General features: G+C 42.2%; 1 protein-coding gene and 4 pseudogenes across 6 annotated transcripts; all 5 read left to right on the top strand.

The window, feature by feature from the left end:
• Positions 1 to 840: 840 nt before the first annotated feature.
• Positions 841 to 5,159, top strand: LOC148153157 (C-C chemokine receptor type 6 pseudogene; annotated as a pseudogene). The gene is made up of 2 exons (XR_015761776.1): positions 841 to 937; positions 2,692 to 5,159. The product of XR_015761776.1 is annotated as a C-C chemokine receptor type 6 pseudogene (transcript).
• On the top strand, positions 842 to 15,154 carry LOC106904067 (C-C chemokine receptor type 6 pseudogene; annotated as a pseudogene). Of its 3 annotated transcripts, none has more exons than XR_015761775.1 (2): positions 842 to 937; positions 11,069 to 15,154. The product of XR_015761775.1 is annotated as a C-C chemokine receptor type 6 pseudogene, transcript variant X3 (transcript). The 3 variants fall into 3 exon arrangements; XR_015761773.1 differs by lacking the exon at positions 842 to 937 and adding an exon at positions 9,827 to 9,988; XR_015761774.1 differs by lacking the exon at positions 842 to 937 and adding an exon at positions 9,828 to 9,941.
• On the top strand, positions 5,198 to 9,249 carry LOC106904065 (C-C chemokine receptor type 6 pseudogene; annotated as a pseudogene). The gene is made up of 2 exons (XR_015761777.1): positions 5,198 to 5,361; positions 6,427 to 9,249. The product of XR_015761777.1 is annotated as a C-C chemokine receptor type 6 pseudogene (transcript).
• A 4,509-nt stretch (positions 15,155 to 19,663) lies between the features above and the next one.
• LOC106904066 (C-C chemokine receptor type 6 pseudogene) lies at positions 19,664 to 23,068 on the top strand (annotated as a pseudogene).
• A 727-nt stretch (positions 23,069 to 23,795) lies between these two features.
• LOC106904059 (kelch repeat and BTB domain-containing protein 11-like) lies at positions 23,796 to 26,003 on the top strand. Its single transcript, XM_014968178.2, has one exon. It carries the CDS (start codon positions 24,218 to 24,220, stop codon positions 25,352 to 25,354), a length of 1,137 nt encoding a protein of 378 aa, XP_014823664.2. The 5' UTR covers positions 23,796 to 24,217; the 3' UTR covers positions 25,355 to 26,003.
• The last annotated feature ends 62 nt before the right edge of the window (positions 26,004 to 26,065 follow it).

Raw genomic sequence — 26,065 nt, 5'->3', positions numbered from 1 at the left:
CAAAAGGCTCCAAACGGTTCAAATCGCGCCGCGCTTGACGCGCCTCCACATAGACTTTGCATGTAAAGCAGACGCGGCTGAAGCTCAGGACGCCTTATGGACGCAGCGGGTTAAACAGTTAAATCCAGTTGATACTTTGACAAAAGAGTAGATATTTCACCTCCCTCATCTCCATCCTCCGATCATATGGGTAGGCTTTGCTTTCATGCCTTAATTATTAGACATAATTTTAAAAATAGGTCGCTGTTTTAGTGAGCCATGCGCCCATTACGCACGTGTGACCTGAATTTGTGTGGTTTAGGTTTGTGCTGGTTTTTTGCAACACGCACATAATGTGGTTGTGCTTTTGCGGGTCAGCAGCAGTCAGTGTTGCTTCCTCCCTGGTGAGCAGTTACTTCAGTCTGTATCTGAACCGTTTTGATCACGTGTCAGGCTGTGAATATTTGTACGCATGCCTGAAAAGTTACTGCTTTACAAAGAAACACATCACATATACTTTGGACCAGCTTGATGCATTAGTCATTAAGCAGATCATCTAATTATGACGAAACCTTCAGACATGCTTTAATACTCTCTCCGTATTCAGCTGTTCATCAGGTCGGCTGCAGGTATTTATCCATCTTTTATATTTTTCCAGACTCCAGTTTTAAAATGGAATAAACTCTATTCCGCTTTAAATGCTCTGGGTGAAATGCGTCTTGTCCATGTTAAATCCCTACGGACAACTTCTAACCATTTTTTATGATTTCCCACTAAATCTCTATGACTGCAGCGCATTTAATATCCAGCAAGTCAGCCAATCGGTAACCAGACTGTAGCGCACGGTGCCAGGTGAGGTGAGGGGAATTTACTTCGGGACAAACCAGGAGTTGATTCAGCTTCTCCTGTCTGAGCTTCTACTCAAGAAAAGAAGAAAACTGTAAATCAGCTTCAGAAGGTGAGAATCCTGAATTAAGACAAACATTTCAGGTCAGTTTGTTGCTGCATTGTTTAGATAAAATCTGAGTTTTTAAAGCCTCAAAGTGAAAGTATGTTTGGGTGGAATGACTGCTGGAGGAATGTTGTAGTCTTCTACTGCATTAAAAGATGTTTCATTGTATTGCTGTGTGGTTGAGTGACTAACATTCTTTAAATTATATTTAAGACCAATAAATATCAAAGTCAAAGCCGAATTTCTGACCTTTTTTCAAATGTTCACACCCAGTTTCTTAAAGTGTCACTGCAGGAAATGGTACAAGGAAATGAAATGAACTAAATGTAGTGATCTGTATTCCTTACCTGTTCAGTTGAGTAAAAACTAAAATCACTGCCTGCTCAGGTGAGGAAGAACAGCAGAGAAGGTGAAGATGTGTTTTCCTTTGGAAATCCTGATTCATGCTTTTATTTTGTTTTTTTTTTCTTGTGCCTTAATTTTTAATACCATCCGATTTATTGTCTGCCAAAACATTTGAGCTTACTTTAGACAACGTACAGATGTGATGAATTAATTTTTTAATTGCAGTGTCTGATGATTTCTGCATAGTTTTTAATGCATTTCAAACATAATTTATGAGTTTTACAGATACAATAAAGATAAAAGTGAAACTGCAGAAATTTTATGCAAAGCACTTCTGTTTTTAATTTGAGCTAATTTTAACAACCTTTTATTTTTAACTTCCTGTACAATCTCTTATTCTCTTTAATTTCCCCATTGTGGGAAATTACAGGCCATTACAACCTATTCTACTCAAGAGACTGAAATCAGGAAGAAGCAATTTGAGTCACTGTTTACTTATATTACCATAAAACTCAGTCACTTTATTTTGGTAAATTAAGGAATTTTGCTTATCTTCCATTAAACCAAAATTATAGAGAACTGACCAACCAGTGATGATCACTTTCTATAATTAAAACAAAATGGCTGAATATTGTGTATTGAAGTTATTTTTAAATACTAAAGTATGTCCAGTGTTGGAAGAAAAGCAGGTCAGTCAGGAAATGGCTCTAGTCAAGTGTAACGGATATTCTCAGAGTAAAAACACAGAAACTCAAAAGCTGCTGGGTAATTAAATATTTTAGAACATTAACGGCTCCATGAAGGTGCAGAAACATAATCCTGAAAGTGATTCGGAAGAAATCCTCTTCCCTTTCAGAGCTGCAGAGTTTGGGGGAGTCTGTTCTATAATATATTTCTCCCTGCAGTCAAATAAAAAGGAAATGAATAACAAATATCAATCCGGTAAACTGAACATGACAAACGGGGAACTAGCACCACCTGCTGGTGGATCACCTTTGTATTGATTGAACCCATTCATAGAGGAATAGTTAAATGTTTTAACGGCAAAAGGTTTGACCTCTAACAATGGAAAACAGCTTTAGTGTCTTCAAGCACAAGATTCATCTACTGGACTATATGGGTTTTGTTAATTTGTTTCACTTTAGTAAAAGTTGCTTTTTGCTGAGGAACTAGAGTTCCTCAGCAAGTCTTCTTGCTGAGCTGCAAAAATTAATAAATCTTTTGTAATTGCATAACTGCAGAATAAAAGCAAAAACTAAAAAAATCCCACCATTTTGTTCCTTCTCAATGTTTCACCTTGTCTTTTTGTTAACATTAGCGCCACCTGCTGGTTCTTTATGACCATTAAAACATTTTGCTTGGAATTAACGTTAATTAAAATGTCAAATTAACTTTCTATTTGGCTTTTATTACAGTGAAACAAGATGAACTCCTCGGATAATTTCACAGACTACTATTATTACGACGACCATCCTTATGAACCGTGCCCTTCCAGTGACAACGGTGTGAACGCTGTGGTTGGTCCTTACATTCACTCCATCATCTGCATCCTGGGCTTGGTGGGGAACAGCCTGGTCATCCTCACCTATGCCCTCTACAAGAGAACCAAATCCATGACTGACGTCTACCTGCTCAATGTGGCCATCGCTGACCTGCTGTTCGTGCTGGCTCTACCTTTCATCGTCTACAACGAGCTGTACTCTTGGCCGATGGGGCAGGTGGCCTGTAAGCTGCTGCGTGGTTCCTACAGCGTCAACCTGTACAGCGGCATGCTAATGTTAGCCTGCATCAGCACCGACCGCTACATCGCCATCGTCCAGGCTCGCCGGAGCTTCAGGTTACGCTCGCTGTCACACAGTCGCATCATCTGTGCCCTGATCTGGATCTTTGCCTTAATGGTGTCTGTTCCCACTTTCCACTTCTACCATTGGTACGAACCATCACGTAATGACATCGTCTGGTTCAACGGCACCGAAGAGGAAGAGACAACAGATCCACAGTACGTCTGTGAGTGGAAATTTGATGACAGCACCACTGCTAGCATAGTGAAGGTTGCTGTTCCCAGCACCCAACTGGCCATTGGCTTCTTCCTGCCGCTGCTCATCATGATCTTCTGCTACACCGCAGTCATCATCACCCTGCAGAAAGCCCAAAGCTACAAGCGACACAAAGCGGTCCGAGTGGTGATGGTGGTGGTGCTGGTCTTCATCGCCTGCCACTTGCCTTACAACCTGGCCCTGTTGTATGACACCGTCAGTTATTTCGAACATCGTGATTGTTATGCTGAGTCTTCACTGCAGACAGCCATGTCTGTGCTGCAGACCGTCGCCTACCTGCACTGCTGCCTGAACCCGCTGCTGTACGCCTTCATCAGCGTGAAGTTCAGGAGCCACTTCAGGAGGATCTTCCAGGATCTCTGCTGTGTGGGTAAGAGGTACATCGCCCCGCGCCGTTCATCCAGGGTCTCCTCAGATATATGCATGTCCACAGTTCACCATTCAGTGGATGGTTCTGCTGAAACCAGTTCGTCTTTAATCATGTGAAGATGTTGATCTCAGAAGTTCTGATTGACACATTCAGGTCTTCAATATTCAAACTGGACTTTTTCCATCAGCATGATGGATTCAGAAAGGAAAAAAAAAACATGACGGTATCCATAAGTTTTGTTTTGTTGAGCTGATTGTTTCTCATTCTCCATAAAAATTCTGGCTACTGTTGACAATACGGTGTATTGTATGAGGCATAATTATGACTACAGGTACCTAACCTTAAAATTTTACTGAAAACCAGCTGAAAAAGTTTTTTTGTCTAAGAGTTGAGAAAGTTGTTAAAAAGAAAAATGAATAGATGTCCAGACAGTTGATCAGATGGATAAACCAACCTGACTTGCCACCTCTGTTATGGATCGATTTGGATAGACATAAAGAAATAAGATGTTTTATTTTACAGATTTTTCTGGACTGACTAAAACAACCTTCAGATATTTCTGATGCCCAGTTGAAAGCATTGATATGCTGCAGTAAGAAGATCCTGGTTTGAGTTTTTCTGCATGGAGTTGATGTTCCATCTCCCTGTGAGAGTACGGTTTCTCTCTGGGTACTCTGGTTTTTACTGGTCCGTGTGTGTGTGTGTGTGTGTGTACATGGTGGTTTGTCCTGTCTCTGTTTCCCTGTGATGACTGATGACCTTCCTTTACTGCGGCTCAGTATGGTCATATCGTCATTGTACTTGATGAAAATGTTGTGTAAAAGTTTTGTGTGTAGATGTGAAGAGTTTCAGACTGAGGCTGCTGCCCTGTGCTGCCTGTGAGCTCAGCAGAAATCTTCTTCCCTTCCCAACCTGTGGTCTCTGAGAGGAAGTCCAGAGTCCAGTTTCGGTGGGGGTTTGTGTTCCCAGTTCTCCTTAAACTTATGTTTACTTAAAACTACAAAACGTGCACTATGCAGGAAATCAAATAATAAATCCAACATATACCACCATTATTTGAACACTTGTCTCTCTTTTGACATGAGGGCAAATGTATAGAGAAGGTGAGGCGAGGAGCCCTCTAGTGTTCAGGTGAGGTATGACGATTTTTAAAATCACATTTGACCAAAAACAGCCACAGACACTCAGGAAACCTCAGAGGTGAAAACTGTTTCTATCAAGACAGAGATTTGGTGAACTGTTTGGAATATAGACCATAAAATATGCAAATACTTACATGAATGTAAAAATAAAACTCAATGTATCAGAGAGGAGCTTAGAAAGGAGCTTTAAATAATAATCGTATGTGAGACCCCATAATACACCTGTCCTGTGTGCATTTCTTACGTATTTCTGTTTTAGTGTTTTACTCTTGTGGTTTTGAAATGTGCTGTAGAAATAAAGTTGGATCACTAAAGCAGAACGACTGGAGCGTTTTTGTGGTGAGGTCGGCCCGGTTCCTCTGAGGGTTTGAGTTTTATTAAATGCTGAAGCAACAGGAATATTTGGCAGCAGTCGATCATTTTCACACAGCGACTGACTCTGAAACCATCGGCTGTTTGTGTCTGAGACTTTATTCAACACAGGAAGGAGGAAACTCTGTAAATCGGCTTCACAAGGTGAGAATCCTGATTTAACGGGAACAGAAATATTTAACTGTTTATATGATTTTATAAAATCTTTATTTTAAATGGTGAAGATTTTTTTATTGAATGACTGGAGGAACGTAGAGCTCTTCTAATAGATTAGCAGTTTGTTTCATGTTATTGTTGCTTGTTGTTTAATTAGATTTAAAGTCGATAAATATTTCGCTCCACAAAGTAGAATCTGGTATTTTTAAATGTTTATTCACCTAGTCCTGGTTCTGTCACTCCAGGAAATGAAATAATTTGACTTCATGTTTAGATGTGAGAAATAAATGAAGGTCAAATCAGTTGAGGCAAAGAACAGAAGGAAAGGAAACATTTTTCTTTGGAAATAAAGTTAATCTAAAATGTTTACACACTCCTGCTTCATGTTTTAACTGAGGATTGTGTTTCTGTCGTTTGTACAAAAAGTTTCTGCAAATAAAGTTTGACTGACTGATGGTCACTACAGACTGAGAGTTTCAGTTTGTTACCAAATAGGAATGATAAATATCTGTGTGTCGTCACCCAGTGGTGCAACTACACCTTATTCAGGTGGATGCAAAAACATAAATCGGTTTTTGCAACCTTCCCTCTCCCCCAAAGGAAGGTTGAAGGAGCGTGAAAACATGCGCTCGCTCTGACTGAACTCTGGTTCCTCAGAGCTGTTGATCCTCCCTCTGGCAGCTCCAGTTTTTATATATTTTATTTTCAGTGTAGAAGATTCAGACTTGTTGGAAAACTTGATATTAAAAGTTTTATTCAAAATATTCCTCTGTTACAATGTTAATATTGTACTTTGTATAAAGTTCATTAGCAAGTCTTATTTTATGAAGTGCAAAAATTAATAACCAATTCAGCATATTAATTATAAAACTATGTAGAATTAAAGAGAAAGAGACTCTGAATGTTTTCCTTCTCAATGTTTCACCTTGTCTTTGTTAACATTAGCGCCACCTGCTGGTTCTTTATGACCATTAAAACATTTTGCTTGGAATCAACATTAATTTTTGTTAATTTGACGCATTTTAACTAACTTTCTCTTTATTTTTATTACAGTGAAACAAGATGAACCTCTCCAATGACTCCATTTCTCCAGCCTATGAATATTATGAGAACTACCCTGATTATGAACCGTGTTCTTTCAGTAACAACAGTGTGAACGTTGTGGTTGGTCCTTACATTCACTCCATCATCTGCATCCTGGGCTTGGTGGGGAACAGCCTGGTCATCCTCACCTATGCCCTCTACAAGAGAACCAAATCCATGACTGACGTCTACCTGCTCAATGTGGCCATCGCTGACCTGCTGTTCGTGCTGGCTCTACCTTTCATCGTCTACAACGAGCTGTACTCTTGGCCGATGGGGCAGGTGGCCTGTAAGCTGCTGCGTGGTTCCTACAGCGTCAACCTGTACAGCGGCATGCTAATGTTAGCCTGCATCAGCGCCGACCGCTACATCGCCATCGTCCAGGCTCGCCGGAGCTTCAGGTTACGCTCGCTGTCACACAGTCGCATCATCTGTGCCCTGATCTGGATCTTTGCCTTAATGGTGTCTGTTCCCACTTTCCACTTCTACCATTGGTACGAACCATCACAAAATGACATCATCTGGTTCAACGGCACCGAAGAGGAAGAGACAACAGATCCACAGTACGTCTGTGAGTTTAAATTTGATGACAGCAACACTGCTAGCATAGTGAAGGTTGCTGTTCCCAGGACCCAACTGGCCATTGGCTTCTTCCTGCCGCTGCTCATCATGATCTTCTGCTTCACCGCAGTCATCATCACCCTGCAGAAAGCCAAAAACGTCCAGCGACAGAAAGCGGTCCGAGTGGTGATGGTGGTGGTGCTGGTCTTCATCGCCTGCCACTTGCCTTACAACCTGGCCCTGTTGTATGAGACTGTCCGTTTGTTCAAACAGATCGAATGTGGTGAGCAGGACTCCCTTCAGACAGCGATGTCTGTGCTGCAGACCGTCGCCTACCTGCACTGCTGCCTGAACCCGCTGCTGTACGCCTTCATCAGCGTGAAGTTCAGGAGCCACTTCAGGAGGATCTTCCAGGATCTCTGCTGTTTGGGAAAGAAGATCATCACCCCGCGCCGCCTCTCTATTGATGGGACCAATGAAGACGGTACGTCTTTTAGCATGTGAAGCTAATAGTGTCAGGAGCTCTGATTGAGATCTTCAGGTCTCCAAAGCAAAATCTGACCACAAAGGGAAGATATTAGAAAGTATTTAAAAGAAAAATCTAAACATTACAAACTGCTGAGCCTTCCTTGTGTTGATTGTTGCTTAGTTTCCATAAGAATCTTGGCTGCTGATGAACATGTGAACTGCATGAGGCATAGTGACGTGTGAAGGAAAATCATCTGTTTTGAATACATTTGGACAAGACATCAAAATTTCAACATATTTTTGGACTGATCCAAAAGTACCGGAAGATGTTTCTGATAGTTCAGAGTTTTTAGAGGAAGTGCCCACCACCCTCTGAAAAGGAAATATTACACTGTTTATGTACACTGCCTGTTTTAGTATAATACTTTATCTAGATGGCTCCAAAGCACTTCACAGTACATTCACCCATTCATACACACATTCACACACGGATGGCGGGGAGCTACTACTGAGGCAATTTAACCAAATAAATCCTGCAGGTTTTACCTGGAAACCCAATAAATGATCCTCTGTAGTCAGATTCACAGCCTTAAACTAAGAATTTGTTGAAGCACTTTTAATTAAATTTCACTTTCCAGGTAGGAGTCTATCTGTATCTTAACCTTTCAAAAGTTCTACAAATCTTCTCATCTATTTTCTTAATTTTGATGATGGCATTTGACAAAAATTCATGCTAATTGCTGTTTTATAATTGGTTATTGCATTATGTTTTTATGGTGTGAAGCACTTGAACCATCTTGCAGTAATCAATTAAACTAAAGATAAAAGGATGGGTTAGCGTCTCAAGACCTTTTTGTGTTCATTAGTCCTTTAATGCTATTAATTTTATTTTTAAAGCATGTTGCCACAAAGTGATTAATAACTATAGGGAGATCAAATCAATACTGATGGAAAAAGCAGTAAATTTATAAAGAAGCACCAAGAAAATCCTCCCTGGAAATGTTCTGCAGGTGACAGAAGCCTGGTTTTGTAATTGTCTTTATGTGTCTCTACAGGTTCAGATCACTAAACCTGTTTAACGGTTGAAGCAGCTTTTTAAATGATTCTGCTGATGAATGAAAGGTTGGAAGGTTTACCTTAAAGCATTTTGTCTAGATTGTTTTTTCAGCATTGGGTTTGTCACTGCAGTGGAAAGTTAATTGTTTTTGTTTGTTTGTTTGTTTGTTTTTCATGTCAAACATTTTGAATTGCTTTGTTGATAAAATGTGATGTACAAATCTTTTTCCTTTTCTTTTATAATTGTACTTTTTATATTGTGGAATCAATTCTTATTGTCTGAGATTTATGTATCATTAAACCCTGATTATTTCTGATCAGTTGATTTGAATAATGTTCTCATATTAACCTGTTTTTATGTGTTCATGAGTTGCTTTGACAGAGCTCCAAGTCCCGTTTCCTGTCACTGCCATTATGTTTGTGCATGTAGTTCCGCAGTTGTCCACTGGGGGGTGAGAATGAGTTGATTTACCTATAAGTTGTTCTGAAGAAGTTGGACCTTTAGTTAGTAATAAAGAGCGCAGCTGAAGATGAGTTGGGGACAAAATGCAGCAGAATGAAGCAGAAATATTAATGAAATAAAACATTGATGATTTTATCTTTGGCTTCTTGGAGCTTTGCATCACATTATAATTTAGTGTAAAGCACTTTGAAATGCCTTGCTGCTGAAATGTGCTATTTGAATAAAATTTGATTTGATTAAAAACATACCTGCAGTGTGTTTTAATTCTTTCATGCATGTTTGAAAAATCATTTAATCTCCCATGGCAACCATTCACAGGTCAGTTTTTTAAATTATTTTTGTGTATGCAGCAATTTTATCACAACTGAAGGAAACTTGATAGTGCATCATGTCCCTGGAAAATGCATATTGTTGCCCCTTTAAAGGTTTGTCACTGTTTAAACTGGAAGTCCAAACGGGCCTTAGAACTGACGCAGTACAAGCACCATTTTAGGACTGGAACCGGTTATGTTTTAGAAAACGTTAAGGTGATGGATGGATGTTTTCAAAGACGCTGAACATGAATTTAAACAACAAAGTTCCTGATTTGAAGGCAGCCTGAAGACACGCTGACCTCTGGCTGTTCCTGTGTTGTCCAACCGTCTCTTCCAGACAGCCTGACTTGTTCGCACGAGGAAGGACGAACGAGGATAATAATATATACACATATTGACAGGAATAAAAAAATGAAATTCAGAGAGGAACTAAAAATGACCTTTAGAACAGAAACGTGGAACAACAGTTGTTGTCACAGATCACATAGTTCCTAATATTCCTCTGAGTGATTTAGTATTTTTAGACGCTGAAGCAACAAGAAGGCATTTAAACGATCAGCTGCTTCTGTCTGAGCTTTAATTCACCACACCGAGGAGGAAACTGTCTGCATCAGCTGCAGGAGGTGAGAATCCTGTTTAACAGCCACTGCATGAGAGAAACGTTCAGAAGGTTAGTTTTTAGTCTGAAGCTGGACTGTTTAAAACAATTGAGATTTTACCAAAGATTTTGCTCCTTTTACTCCTCTGGAAACTGAAAAGATGTTTGGTTTGAATGACTGTGGAGGAATGCAGAGATCCTCTGTTGACCTGGCAGCTTTGGTTCATCTTGTTTCGCGGTGCAGTGATTATATTGTTTAGATTGTATTTAAAACCAACACATATTATGGTCAACAAAGCAGAATCTCAGATTTTCTCAAAATGTTTTATTCACCCAGTATGTGGAAATAATACATGGGAATGAAATAATTTAACTTAATATTCTTGGTGAATTTAATTGTGAAAACAGTAAAATGACCAATCAGTTCAGGAAAAGAAAGCAGGAAGTCTTTTCTTTGGAAATACAGTTGATTTAAAACGTTAACTCCTGCTTTGTGTTTTTGTTGTTTCCAGTCTGCCTGGTTTTAACCAGCACACTGTGTTTCTGTCATTTAAAGTTATCTACAGATGAAGTTTGATTGGTTGATTCTGTTTCTTCAGAATAAGAAAAATTTAAAAGACAACAAAGAAAGAAACTGTAAAAATCTTGCAGTGAATATTTCATCAGTTTATTATGACGATGTTCCTGTTAAAATGTTTTTCCTGATCTCTGAATGGACCTTCTAAGGAAACCTGATTTTGAGTAAACATATTTACTTATTTAAAGGTCATTTTTAACTTCCTCTGACTCCATTATTTGTTTAACATTCATGTGACTATTTGCGTATAATAAGTTTTGTGTTTTTCCTTCCTCTTGTGAAAAAAGGCGGCTGTGTAAAGAGATCTTGATGGACACCAGCCTGTGTTTTCTTCAGCTCAGAACATGATGATGTTTAGCTTTTTGTTCAAACGATTGGAAACATCCGTCCTTCATCCTGAAGTTTTCTATAACATAACTGGACTGAGAGCCTGTTTGGTTGTAAGAAATGTCACCTCAAGGAACTTCAAACACAAACAGAAACAAATTGAAGAATTACAGTACGACAGCCTTGAAGTAATAAATGTTTTAATTGCAACATATTTTAATTAACTTTCTCTTTGGCTTTTATTACAGTGAAACAAGATGAACTCCTCGGATAATTTCACAGACGACTATTATTACGACGACCATCCTTTTTCTGAGCCGTGTTCTTTCAGTAACAACGGTGTGAACGCTGTGGTTGGTCCTTACATTCACTCCATCATCTGCATCCTGGGCTTGGTGGGGAACAGCCTGGTCATCCTCACCTATGCCCTCTACAAGAGAACCAAATCCATGACTGACGTCTACCTGCTCAATGTGGCCATCGCTGACCTGCTGTTCGTGCTGGCTCTACCTTTCATCGTCTACAACGAGCTGTACTCTTGGCCGATGGGGCAGGTGGCCTGTAAGCTGCTGCGTGGTTCCTACAGCGTCAACCTGTACAGCGGCATGCTAATGTTAGCCTGCATCAGCACCGACCGCTACATCGCCATCGTCCAGGCTCGCCAGAGCTTCGGGTTACGCTCGCTGTCACACAGTCGCATCATCTGTGCCCTGATCTGGATCTTTGCCTTAATGGTGTCTGTTCCCACTTTCCACTTCTACCATTGGTACGAACCATCACATAATAACATCATCTGGTTCAACGGCACCGAAGAGGAAGAGACAACAGGTCCACAGTACGTCTGTGAGTGGAAATTTGATGACAGCACCACTGCTAGCATAGTGAAGGTTGCTGTTCCCAGCACCCAACTGGCCATTGGCTTCTTCCTGCCGCTGCTCATCATGATCTTCTGCTACACCGCAGTCATCATCACCCTGCAGAAAGCCCAAAGCTACAAGCGACACAAAGCGGTCCGAGTGGTGATGGTGGTGGTGCTGGTCTTCATCGCCTGCCACTTGCCTTACAACCTGGCCCTGTTGTATGACACCGTCAGTTATTTTGAACATCGTGATTGTCAAGCTGAGTCTTCACTGCGTACGGCGATGTCTGTGCTGCAGACCGTCGCCTACCTGCACTGCTGCCTGAACCCGCTGCTGTACGCCTTCATCGGAGTGAACTTCAGGAGCCACTTCAGGAGGATCTTCCAGAAGCTGTGCTGTGTGGGTAAGAGGTACATCACCCCACGCCGCTTATCCAGGGTCACCTCCGATATCTACATGTCCACAGTTCGCCGCTCGGTTGACGGGTCCAGCAGAACCAGCACATCTTTTCTTATGTGAAGATGTTTGAGTCAGAAGCTCTGATTTTGCCATGGAGGCCTATAAACGGCAAACATGACATGAAAATTGTTTTTATCTCAAGCACAGTTCAGCTACAAGATGTTAGACTTAGAAAGGACTAAAAAATAAAAAGTAAACGTCTTTGTCTGTGTTAAGTGTTGCTCAGTTTTCGCTTTTCCGTCCAATAACGCAAATTTAGGGACCTAGGCATATTTGAAAACTCACCAGTTTTCAACACATTCTTCCCTCACATGAAAGGTTTTTAATGGAATCAAAAGTGGTTGTGGCCAAACTGCTCAACGTTTAATCGGCCAAACGGTACATTGTAGAGATTTGAAACTTGTTATGTAGGTAGATGCTCCAAAAATCAAGTAAATAAATTCTCTTAAATATGTCCTGAAATGTACAGGGAGGTTCCTGTTCTGGGTAATTTCAGCCACTTTTCACATTTAAACAACTCAAACCTTGGAGTCCTCCTCCAAAGGTTTTGAGCTATTGGCTTCAGCTTCTCTCAGTATGCAGTTAAGAAATGAGAGATTAAAAGTTATCAAAATCTTGAGTTTTTGGGCATGTCTACGGGGAGTGGCCAAATTGTGACCTTGGCATGCTCACCAAATCAAAGGAAATGCCAGAACTTTCACAAAGAAGACTGAATTACACCAAACCTAGTCCGAGTCATGCAGGTTGTATACTCGGTACTATGTGGCTGTTTGCTGACATCATCACCCTGTGTTCATACGTCTGGCTCTAAACGTTTCAGTCGATCTGCTCCACATTCAATATGATCAGTCCTCATCCTAATATTTAGTGGGTGTGGCCTAATTCATCCCCCTACAATAATTAAAAAAATCAAACCCAATCCATGCTTTGATCAGCAATGATGAAATTCGGTATATATGTGTAACTTCCCGCAGGAAGTTGGCCATTTTGGATCAAAGTCACCATTTTGTCTCTTTTGCACATGTATCTAAGCAAACTCCTCCCACTGCTTTTTTTTGTGCTTGTTTTGCATGTGGGCGTGGCCAAGCCTCACAGTCTGACCATTCACCCAGTGTGTGATGAAGCTGACACTCCCAGCTTCATCACACTTTGTGTCGTAGCCGACCAGCAATCGTCTCATTAAGACAGTCAGATGTGACATCATTTTAGCTCCGCCCCCTTCCAAAATGAAGTCACTTATTTAGCTGCTGAACGTTTTCCTTTTGGACTTGGACTCGTACAGATTTTAACCTGTCTGGTGTCAGAACATCATGATGCTGAATCCGTCTCTCAACACTGGTGGCTGAACCAATCTGGGCCTGGCGGATTGGCGAATTCTCATCCTTTGCGGTTTGCATCCGATTGGCACTAAATCACACAAGCATTGTCTGATTTGCGCCAAACTGGATATGTATGACCTGTGTTAACCTCCAACGATGCCAGGAGGATTATACTGGAATCTGACTCCAGTGCGCCCCCTAGAACAGATACAGCATCTGATCTGTACCAGATTGATTGTGCGCCATCAGGGAGCACAGCTGCACACATTGGTGTGGTGGTTTGGTGACATGACTTAAGCCCCGCCCACTCACTGGACAAACTGGTGACTGGTACGTCCCTGTGTATGACATGAAAGTGTATCCACTAACATAATGTGTTCAAAAGCCAACAGGAAGTCCTCGCCAATATATCGTGAAACAGGAAGTGACAATCACTCCTGCCAGTTTGTGGCCCAACTTTAAAGACCTGCTGCTGGACTCATACTGGACTGGACTGAAGGCGATTTGGGAGATTGGCCAAACACACCACCTGGTGGACATGCGCGTGAATTACATGAGCGCGTTCATGATGCTGTGTTACTGTTGCTGAGATATTATTTAGTTATTGCATAGAAAATAAAATCTCTACAACCTGCATTATTATTATGTCTACATTTAACAATATTAGTTGTTTATCATTTTAAGTTGTCGTTTCTTCTGATGAAGTCATTGTTTTGTTGACGTTCATGTATGTTTGGATTCACTGTGACAGAAAAATAAACCCCAACATAACCCCACAGGCAGATGCTGCCACCACCGTGCTTCACTTTGGGTTTGCTGCCATCTTGGAATGAAAGTTCAGATTTGGTCTCAGCAGACCAGAACACATCCTTCTTCCAGATCTGAGGTTATTTTAGAGGTTTCCTTGGCAACAGTGGCATCTGATTCATGTCTGGTTTTGATTGTGTCACTCCTGTCTCATGTTTTCTCACATTATTGTCTTTAATGTCCAGATTTATGAATAAATACTGTTTATTGTCTCGTGGCCTGTAACAGTGACGCCTCCTGTTGCTCTGCAGCATCTCTGCTCTCAGCTGTTCAACAAATATCAGAAAATATTAGGACAGCAAAGCTTTATGTCCAGTTCATCGGCTTCACCATGACGGCAGGCTGACCTCAGGGAGACGCAGTTAAAACTGAATAAAACGGATTTTAATAAAATCTCAGCCTAAATGTGTGAATGAGGGAAAAGCAGCTATAAAATATTGTTACTGTTCTGGTTATAGATTTAGGCTCCAAAAACTGGCTAATTTCTTCAAACTGGAATTTTTTTTAACCTAAAGTACATCTTTATAAATAAAACTTGTGTTTTTATTACTGTTGATGATTTTGTCTGTTTTTCTTGTTCATTTGTTGAATTTGTATAACATGAGGATGTTTTATATGTTTGTTTCTTCGTCTTTTTCTCCTTCGGTTTCTGTTTCCTGCTCAAACTTCATCAGCCTTGGATTCAGTTTTAAGGATTAAACTCTGAACTTGTTGCCAAATTTGAAGCTTTTATTTTGCTGCTAAATGTTTAAGGAGTTCAGGACGTCTGAGGCACTGATGTTACACTTCAGGTAACGTTTATATGTGTTTGAATGTTACCATGGAGACGGAGCTAAAATCTGCATGTCTGAGATTTTAAGCATAACAATAAAAATCATTTTAATCAAAAGATTTGTGTTGTGATGTTTGTGGTTACACAGCTAACTTTGAATTTGTTCCTCATCAGTTGAGTCCTGATCAGCATCAGCTTGTCCAGTTTGATCTTTTTGATCGGCTGATTCTGAAGCCTGGAGGGGAAACAGCTGATCGTTTTACGATTCGAATCAGAGCAGATGCAGAACTTTGTGTAACCACCTTTTTCTCAAATATGGGATCAGTTCACAAACTCTTGGTAAATCACAAACATTTGGAAGATTTCACACAGCTCCACATTGCAGAGGGACATTTTACTGAGGTTATGACAGGCAGGTTGGGCTGACGGCGTGAGAACCAGGAGACAACGACATCATCGTGTGGCAGGAAAGCTGGATTTCCTGCTTTCACAGCCTGTGTTGTTTCTGAATATGAAAAAACAACATTCTCTAATATTCCACTTTCAGTGGCGACGTACTCCAGCATGGAGATGTAATTACATCTTCTGTCTTCAGCTTGTTAAGAATCAACAAACCTGACCTGTTGGGAGTCCGTCTGCTGATCTGGACGGTTTCTGTTCCTCTCAGGATGAAAGTGACTCTTAGATCATTTACAGACTAATGAGAACTTAAAGCTGCACATGACAAAAGTCATTTACCTTTTATAAGGAATGGAGGTTTTCTATCAGTGTGTTGTTATTGTATTTAGCTAAATGTGGTTCAGTTTCATCATTTAAGTTTAAACATTGGGTTACGATACTTGAGGTAAATGACTGAATGGAGCCAGATGTCAGATTTATTCATGCCGACTTGTTGCACCACAGAGTATTTATCCAAAGTGGCCCTGATTCCTTTTCTCTTCCTCAGAACTTCCTCTCATCTCCCTCCTTCTGTCCTTCCTGGATTCTTCTGTCTGCTCTGTTATTCCCGGTCGCTCGTTGCTCCTCTGCTCCTGTTTATCATCTTGCTTAACGGCTCTTGTGCTTTGGCTCCTTGGTGTTTTCCCATCATTAATATAAGTTGTTTTCAGTTTCATTGTTTAAGATTCATCACTGTGATTCTCTCCAGCTCCTGACTGCCTCTAAGTCCCTCTGCATAAAACCCTGCTGGTCCTGCAGGGCCAGAACTGAGAGCAATTTATTATTATTATTATCATTATTATTATTATTATTATTATTATTAACAATAACAATGTGCAATGTTTTCATTTAGTTAACAAATAAATATTTTGTTTGTATGAAAGGAATCTAAATCTTTGTTGGTCTAAACATCATAAATGTTGTAGATGTGCAAATCATTTCTATTGCTTTGGATTCACGTTCCTCATTTTTTCACACTAAAAACAGAAGCAGGTCATGGATCACGGATCGCGGATCAGGACGTTCAGTGTTTAGTTGAGCATAACAGAGGTTAACACCAGACAAATGCTTTGAGTTGTGCCAAAAAATACAATAATAACAACATATATATATATTTTTTTCCTTTTCTCTTCAAAAATCTCTTTTTATGAAAATGTAAATAATTTTTGTGAAGAAGAAGCAAAGAGGAGGGAGGCGAACAGAACCATCCAGAATGGACCCGGACCCAGTCTGGACTCTCCGGTTCTGGAGGACAGGGAGGAAAAGTGTTTGCACATTTCCTCCACTAGGTGGACGAGTGAAGGAACAGCTGCAGAGTTTCTGCCGCTCGGACTGAGTGAGTTTTATGAGACGAGGATGTTCAGCAGCAGTTGGATCATTTTGACACAAAAAGCAGCTCTGAGTTGGAAACGACCAGCTTCTGGTGTCTGAGCCTGTTTTCATCACATGAAGCTTCAGGAGGTGAGGATCCTGCTTTAAAAACAGAAATGAAGCTGAAGATCAGTTAATGCTGGATTGTTTAGATGAATGAATAAGATCTCAATCATTTTACAGGCTGTGTTCTTATTGTTCCTCAGGACTAAAGAAAAATACATCTGTATTTTTACATATAATATATATGTGGTGCATCTATCATGCAGCCATTTCACACCATGATGACATTCAGGTCTGACTGAGCTGTTAAACTGGAACAATAACAGAGTGACCTTTTAGCAACGCCTGACATTTATATTGGACAATAAACTGACATGTTATGGGTTAGTGTTTATTCAACAGTAGGTAGTGCAGTAACCTCTGACCTTTGCATAGTTTTATGGTTGATAAGAGTTTTATAGCTGCAATAAAGATAAAGGTCTGACTTCATGGCACGGCTGGGAAGATTCTGCAAAGAACTTCTCTTCTGTTATTTGCATAGTTTTGTTTTGGTTTTTCTGAATAGTGTGTTGTTGTCGTTGTTAGTGTTGTTGTTAGTGTTGTTGTTAGTGTTGTTGTTGTTGTTAGTGTTGTTGTTGTTAGTGTTGTTGTTAGTGTTGTTGTTAGTGTTGTTGTTAGTGTTGTTGTTGTTAGTGTTGTTAGTGTTGTTGTTGTTAGTGTTGTTGTTGTTAGTGTTGTTGTTGTTGTTAGTGTTGTTAGTGTTGTTGTTGTTGTTAGTGTTGTTAGTGTTGTTAGTGTTGTTGTTGTTGTTAGTGTTGTTGTTGTTAGTGTTGTTAGTGTTGTTGTTGTTAGTGTTGTTGTTAGTGTTGTTGTTGTTGTTGTTGTTAGTGTTGTTGTTAGTGTTGTTGTTGTTGTTAGTGTTGTTGTTGTTAGTGTTGTTGTTGTAAGTGTTGTTGTTGTTGTTAGTGTTGTTGTTGTTGTTGTTGTTAGTGTTGTTGTTGTTGTTAGTGTTGTTGTTGTTGTTAGTGTTGTTGTTAGTGTTGTTGTTGTTGTTGTTAGTGTTGTTGTTGTTAGTGTTGTTGTTAGTGTTGTTAGTGTTGTTGTTGTTGTTGTTGTTGTTAGTGTTGTTGTTGTTGTTAGTGTTGTTGTTGTTGTTAGTGTTGTTGTTAGTGTTGTTGTTGTTGTTAGTGTTGTTGTTGTTGTTGTTAGTGTTGTTAGTGTTGTTGTTAGTGTTGTTAGTGTTGTTGTTGTTAGTGTTGTTGTTGTTAGTGTTGTTAGTGTTGTTGTTGTTGTTAGTGTTGTTAGTGTTGTTGTTTTTAGTGTTGTTGTTGTTAGTGTTGTTGTTGTTGTTGTTAGTGTTGTTGTTGTTGTTAGTGTTGTTAGTGTTGTTGTTGTTAGTGTTGTTGTTAGTGTTGTTAGTGTTGTTGTTGTTGTTAGTGTTGTTGTTGTTAGTGTTGTTAGTGTTGTTGTTGTTGTTAGTGTTGTTGTTGTTGTTGTTGTTAGTGTTGTTAGTGTTGTTGTTGTTGTTGTTAGTGTTGTTGTTGTTGTTAGTGTTGTTGTTGTTGTTAGTGTTGTTAGTGTTGTTGTTGTTAGTGTTGTTAGTGTTGTTGTTGTTGTTAGTGTTGTTAGTGTTGTGGTTTTTCACTGATTAACTGAAAGAGCAAAACATCAGAGTGTGATCTCTCTGCAACAACGTTTTGCATGGCAGTGAGAGATTCCAGCGTCTGCTGAAGGATGTAAGGTGAATAAACTGATCCGGTAAACTTGCTGCTCCAAGTCGCCACCCGGACATTTTCTCAGCAAACACCACCCATTGGATGGATGAAACGGGTCGACCCTGGTGGACTCCAGGGAAACCAGTCCAGAGTATTATAAGATCCACTTTGTCACCAGGTTGTGATCAGTTCATTCCTCCATTTTTCTGAGTCTTCATCTCACAGGGCAACAATTCACATTCCAAATTTGGTCTTCAGTCATTGATTGGTTCAAGGTGAAAATCAAGCCTCTCCATGAAATGTCACCTTTGACCACATGGACTAATAGTTTTCAGAAGAAAGAACAAATTGCCGGGTGGCTTCCTGTGCAGCAGGAAGTTCTGGGAAACCGTTTGGTGGCTCAGAGATGTGGCTCTTTTGGCCATGGGACTGTGGAGGACAGCTTCACTCATTCAGGATGGCTGAGAAATTTCTAAGGAGTATCCGGTCTACATGTGTTTTGTGGACCTGGAGAAGGCGTCAGACTGTGTCCTCTGGGGAGCATCCAGGTGGCATCCAAGGAATATCCAATCCCTGATCGTGGATCAAAAGCAGCACAAAGTCTCACCTCTTCCAGCTGTGAGTTGGACTCTGCCAGGGCCGCCCTGTGACACTGATCTTGTTTGTGGCTTTCATGGACAGGATCTCAACGCATAGTTGTGGAGAGGAGGGTGTCAGGTTTGAGTACCTTAGGATCTCAGAGCTGACATCCTAAGGTACCCAAACCACAGATGATGGAAATTTTCTGGGCATGTCCAATGTCTCAGTCCCAGTCCTCATGGACTACTTCCCTCCATATTTTAGATATTTCTCTGTTGCAGAACACCTGATTGAAATGATTGCATGACTTCTTCTGCTTGCCATTAAGTGCTGCAGACGCCTGTGAATCAGCCACTTATTCCAGAAAGAAGCACCTACAACATGCAGGACCGTGGAGCCAGAGGACCAGACATGAGAAACACTAACAGAAAGTGTCTCGTTTGGAATCGATGCTTTCTATTGTCTTAATTTAACATATTTTGATTAACTTTGTTGTTGACTTTTATCACAGTTCAAGAAGATGAACTTCTCCATTAACTCTGATTATTCAGCTGACGACTACGAGAGCAATGAGGATGGACTTTCTGAACCGTGTTCTTTCACTGACAACAGTGTGAACATTGTGGTTGGTCCTTACATTCACTCTATCATCTGCATCCTGGGCTTGGTGGGGAACAGCCTGGTCATCCTCACCTATGCCCTCTACAAGAGAACCAAATCCATGACTGACGTCTACCTGCTCAATGTGGCCATCGCTGACCTGCTGTTCGTGCTGGCTCTACCTTTCATCGTCTACAACGAGCTGTACTCTTGGCCGATGGGGCAGGTGGCCTGTAAGCTGCTGCGTGGTTCCTACAGCGTCAACCTGTACAGCGGCATGCTAATGTTAGCCTGCATCAGCGCCGACCGCTACATCGCCATCGTCCAGGCTCGCCGGAGCTTCAGGTTACGCTCGCTGTCACACAGTCGCATCATCTGTGCCCTGATCTGGATCTTTGCCTTAATGGTGTCTGTTCCCACTTTCCACTTCTACCATTGGTACGAACCATCACATAATGACATCATCTGGTTCAACGGCACCGAAGAGGAAGAGACAACAGGTCCACAGTACGTCTGTGAGTGGAAATTTGGTGACAGCACCACTGCTGGCATAGTGAAGGTTGCTGTTCCCAGCACCCAACTGGCCATTGGCTTCTTCCTGCCGCTGCTCATCATGATCTTCTGCTACACCGCAGTCATCATCACCCTGCAGAAAGGCAGAAACGTCCAGCGACAGAAAGCGGTCCGAGTGGTGATGGTGGTGGTGCTGGTCTTCATCGCCTGCCACTTGCCTTACAACCTGGCCCTGTTGTATGACACCGTCAGTTATTTTGAGCATCGTGATTGTCATGCTGAGTCTTCACTGCGTACGGCGATGTCTGTGCTGCAGACCATCGCCTACCTGCACTGCTGCCTGAACCCGCTGCTGTACGCCTTCATCAGCGTGAAGTTCAGGAGCCACTTCAGGAGGATCTTCCAGGATCTCTGCTGTGTGGGAAAGAAGATCATCACCCCACGACCCGAGTTGCCTCTCCATGGTGGCCTCCAGTATCCGCCGCTCAGTTGATGCTTCTGTGAGGACATCCATTGCCCGCTGGCCCCTCTGGATGTTTAGTTAACCTTTATTCTACCTGGAAGTCCCTTCAGATAAAGATAAGGACCCCTGAGACTTGGACTTTGACTCCGATAGAAGTTTTTAACCTTGGCATCTGTTGAGTCCCTTTTATCCTCAGTCCAGTTACATAAACTCACTTTGAACTACTAATCTTACAAAAAAGACAAATTACGACTCATGGTGAAAATTTGGTCTGGAAAATGTTTTTAAAGACCAACATTTTATTTATGTTTTTAGGTTTCTGTTACTTTTAACATCATTCCATGAGATTCCACGTAACTAAACCTTGGAAGACTGAAACATTCTGAAACAACATTAATTGTTTTCTTATTCACTGCGGTCTCCATTATGTTGTCTTCATTTTTGGTGAACCTCAGGGTTCTGCTTTGGGGAACTTATTATTTTTGGTTTACATGTTCTTTGGCACTGGCTCAAAAGACCTTTAGAAGATCTGGGAGTAGTGATGATCTCTGACCTGAACCTTCAGAGCCACATAAAGACAGTTACAAAGTCGGCCTTCTACCACCTGAAGAACATCTCCATGGTGAGAGGACTAATGTCTCAGTGAGATCTAGAGAAACTCATCCATGCGTTTATATTTAGTCGCATTGATTATTGCAACAGTGTCTTCACAGGTCTGACTAATAAATCAATCAGCTGATCCAGATGCTGCTGCTGGAGTTCTGACTAAAACTGGAAAAAAGAGCAAGGTTTCTGTTATTTTATAACACCATAATATATTAAAGACCTGATGTTGAGCCTTCAAGACCCCTCAGGTTCTGGTTCTGGTTCTGCTCTGCACCAGAACCAGAACCAAACATGGAGAAGCAGCTTTCAGCTTCTAAGCACCACAAATCTGGAACAAACTTCCAGAAAGTTGCAAAACAGCTGAAACACTGAGTTCCTTTAAATCAAGGCTAAAAACCAGCTGGTTAGATTAATAACAACTGTAACATTGATTCATATATTTTATATATATCTGATGATTTTGATTATGGCTTTTGATAAATTGTATTATTTGTTGCTTGTTTATTGTGTTGTGGTGTTTTTGTTATCTAAAGCTACCGTGCAGTAAACCCAGAGGAGGTCTCACTCCTCTGACCTTTTCCTGACTTGGTTTTATGTTGTTTACCTGCAGCATCAGGAAACCATGAGGAAATTTATAATTTAGAGCAGGGGTGTCAAACGTACGGCCCGCGGGCCGGAACCGGCCCGCCGAACGATTTAGTCCGGCCCGGGGGCTAAATGCATTGTCATTATTCAAGAAAAAAACATATACTTCGTTTAAATGAAAATCTGCAGTTCCTATACTGTCCACGAGGGGCGCTGTGTTTTATTCAGAGCACACAACATGATGCAACACTGCAGCGGAACTAACAGCAGATGGCAGCACTGAGCTTCAGGTTCTGTAAACAAGTTGGATTCTATGCTTTACCAGCTTTTTATTTTGGCCCTGGCAACCTCATATTTCTCGTGCATGCTAACATACATACATGTTATGTATGCAAGTTTTTCTATATGTATGCATTTTATGCATCAACAAATGTTCTTAATCAAATGTCTGTTTAAAACAGCTGACACTTAAGATTTCAAATGTGTGAAGCCAGATAATTTGTTCAAATTGCTTCCCAGATGTTGAAAATTGATTTTAAATCTTTTCTTAGTTTTTGTCTGTTGTATTTTGTGATGCAGGACAGTGTTTTTAAGTTCCAAAAACTGTGAATTAATGTTTTGCAACAATCACTGAGATCAGTTCTTATGCATAATGCACTTAAATAAATGCTTAACTGAGCAAAAGTATTGTTGAAATTGCAGATACCTTTCTTAAAAACTGAGATTATTCATAATATATTTTGTAAAAGTGAAATTCGTTTAATATAAAAATCAACAAGTCCACTTTTATTGGTTCTATTTAATCTTGCAATGAGTTTACTTGTGTGGCCCCCTGCAGATCAGATTAAGCTGTATGCGGCCCCTAAACCAAAATGAGTTTGACACCCCTGATTTAGAGGGACAAAAATCAGCTGATGCTGCATCTTTGATCAATGCAGAAACCAGATCAAACCTGGAAAGAGAACATTCTTTTTAAACCGACTGGATTTTCTGCTCACGTTTTCACGAAGACGGACGCAGAGAATATGAGAAATGTGTTGAGCAGGAAGGTGTTTGGATGATCTCATCTGATGATGTAATGAGTCAGTCGAGTATCTGGAACATGAACCAGTAGCATCGACTCAACAACATTAAACTGATTCTGCCTTTTGTCCCTGATCTGTCAACATGTTTATTGGCTCCACTTGTTTTGATAAAACTACCTGGAGGATGAATCAACTGGCTTGTATTTTCATCACATAAACTGTTTTATAACTTAATAATTCAGTGATCAAACTGGAATTTATAAAAGATTTTATAGCTAACAGAGTGATTTCGACATCCATCCAGCAGGGGGAGCTGTTCGGCAGTAAATTCGCTGACATTTCATTTGAGGAACATCTCATCCACTTTCATTGATTTACAGAAAAAGCTCATTAGCTTTAATTGGACTGCAGGTTGTTGAAGGAGGAGCTTTGGACGAGACAGATTCTCCTGCTGACTGAACATCTGATTCAGCCTCACAGAAACGGTTTGACAGAATCTGGCATCTAATTCTGGACCTACACGGTTTTTTCAGTTTGGAAACCTGAATGTGCAGAAATCATATTAATAGATCCAGGAAAAATACTGAATTAGCCTTTTAATTAAGATAAAGAGTGAATTAATGATTGATTTGAGTCAGAATCTCATTTTTTAGAGGTTCTGCCTAATATCGATGTAGTTGCATGTAATTTATCGGAATTGTTTGTTGGTTCTGGTTCTGGGATTATCTGATCCCGGTTCAGCACCAAGGACAGCGACTCGGTTCACATAGTTCACAGAAACAAACAGTTTGTGTTTTATTTCAGAATCCATCACCCATTTATGGGGTTTTTATATTTATTTCTTCCAGCGGAACTTTCTGCAGCCGCTGCTGTTTTGTGTGAAAACTGTAATCCCTCCTCGGTGAGTTCTGGGAGGTTCTGCAGAGCCATTGTTCCACCAAACAGCCGGGGTTCCGCTCCGCCTGCAGGGCGTAGACGCAGAGTCCAGTCTGGAGCCTCGGACTGAGGAGGAAGAGGAGGAGGAGGAGGAGGAAGAGTCCAGCGGTCAGTGGCCGGCTTTGTGTCCGGAGACACGGAGAGCCGCAGCCAGACCGGAGGAGGGGAAGCCCGGCTGCAGCCGCCGCGCCCCGGAGGAGATGGAGGAGAAGCGGACAGGAGGGAAACTTGAAGCAACAGGGTGAATGAATGAGAGCGTAGCGAGCAGGGCGTCAACTGCTGGGGATTTGAGCAAAAAGGTGATAATTGGGCCTGACAGGATCCCGATCGAACCGAGCCGGTAACTATGGACCAGATGGCAGCGGACGAAGGGAAGCATCCGGGTCCAGACCGCAGCGACAACCCGCCGCAGATCACCGTGGAAAACTGCTACGAGCTGCTGGAAGAGGCGAAGCGCGGCGGCTCGGAGCGCGACAAGCAGCGGCTGCTGGGCTTCATGAGCGACCACTACCTGGAGGTGCTGCGGAGCCCCGCCGTGTTCGGCCGGCTCACCGCCGCGGAGAGGGAGCTCATCCTGGCCCGCAGGATGGAGGGGCGGAAGGTGCTGGCGGTGGCCGAGACCTGCGAGGTGCTGGACAGCAGCCGCCCGCAGAGCCCGCAGCGGGAGGACCCCGCCCCGCGCCGGGTGTTCTGCCTCCACCCGGACTCCCAGCGCTGGGAGCTGCTGACCGTCCTACCGGAGGAAGTCCCGGCTAAAGGCTCCGGGATGTGCACCCTCTACAACTACCTGTTCGTGGCGGGCGGGATGGGGACGCAGGACGGCCGCTCCACGGCGTCGGACCGGGTGTTCTGCTTCAACCCGCGGACCGGCCACTGGAGCCGGGTCCGCCCGCTGACGCAGCCGCGCTGCCAGCTGCGGCTGGTCTCCATGGACGGACACCTGTACGCCATCGGGGGGGAGTGTCTGTTCACCGTGGAGCGCTACGACCCGCGCGCGGACAGGTGGGCTCATGTGGCTCCGCTGCCCAAAGGCTCCTTTGCGGTCGCGCATGAGGCTGTTTCGTGCGGCGGCGCGCTGTTCGTGTCCGGCGGCTCGCTCTTCTACCGCCTGCTGCGATACGACAGCCGCCGCGACGAGTGGGAGGAGTGTCCGTTCAACGAGAGCCGGCGGCGCTCCGCCGACATGGTGGCGCACCGCAGCCTCATCTACCGCTTCGACGTGGAGCGGGAGCGCGCGGCCGTGAGCGTGTACAGGTACAACACGCTGGTGAAGGTGTGGCTCGGCGGCGCGCGCTTCCCGCTGGACAACCCGCAGCCGTTCCGCTGTGCGGTGCTGGGAGACCGCATCTACTGCGTGAGCCGCGGCCACGCGCTGCAGTTCGAGGTGCGTGAGGAGCGCGAGGGCTTCCTGTCGGAGGTGCTTCCGGGTCCTGCGGAGGCCCGCGGGTCCCTGGTACCGTTCGTCCTCAGTCTGGACAAGTGACCCGAACCGGGTCACGTCCTGCGGTCAGCCGCGGTGCCTTCCGATGAGTCCCAGCTCAGTAAAATTACAACACTTAGTGTTATCATTAATTCAGTTCAAAAAGTGCAATTTGTAAATCAGATGCATTCATTTGATTATTACTGCTTACAGCTAATAAAACATAGATTTATATTAATAAATAAAGTACAATTTAAGCCTGAACAACAAGAAAAAATAAGTTTTATAGATGTGACATCAAATCACACACAGGGACTGCTGACTCAGCATTGATTGTTTATTAAAATATTAAGAGCCTTTTGGGTTTCAGAGGAAGAAAACCTCTTGCATAATTCAGGACAACAGTGTCACATATCCTGCAGAAGTCATGTAGCATGAAAGGTCAGTGATAAACATGAACTCAGACATGCTGCTCATAAATATTACAACAGGAATGGAAGGCATGCTCTGTTCTCACTGACTTGATTATCAGTGGAATAAAACTTTTGGATTTTTCCTGCTTGGTGTGTCAACAACATCCAGGTAGTTTCTGCTTCTTTTCAGATTAAACTGAGTTTAACCAGTTTTCAAGTCTTTGGAGATCATCTGCTGAGTGTTTCACTGCTGGAACTGAACTCTGATCCAACTGGAAATAAAGCCGATATTTAACACATTTGTGTCTCTTTTCTCTGAAACTTTCCTCCTCTTCCTCAGGCTGTGGCTGCCTGAGCTCAG

Source organism: Poecilia mexicana, unplaced genomic scaffold, assembly GCF_051168715.1.
Source record: "Poecilia mexicana isolate PSO_F unplaced genomic scaffold, ASM5116871v1 scaffold_21, whole genome shotgun sequence".
Classification (NCBI taxonomy): domain Eukaryota; kingdom Metazoa; phylum Chordata; class Actinopteri; order Cyprinodontiformes; family Poeciliidae; genus Poecilia; species Poecilia mexicana.
Note: the sequence above shows the minus strand (reverse complement) of the source record. Positions and strands in the feature narration are given on the sequence as shown.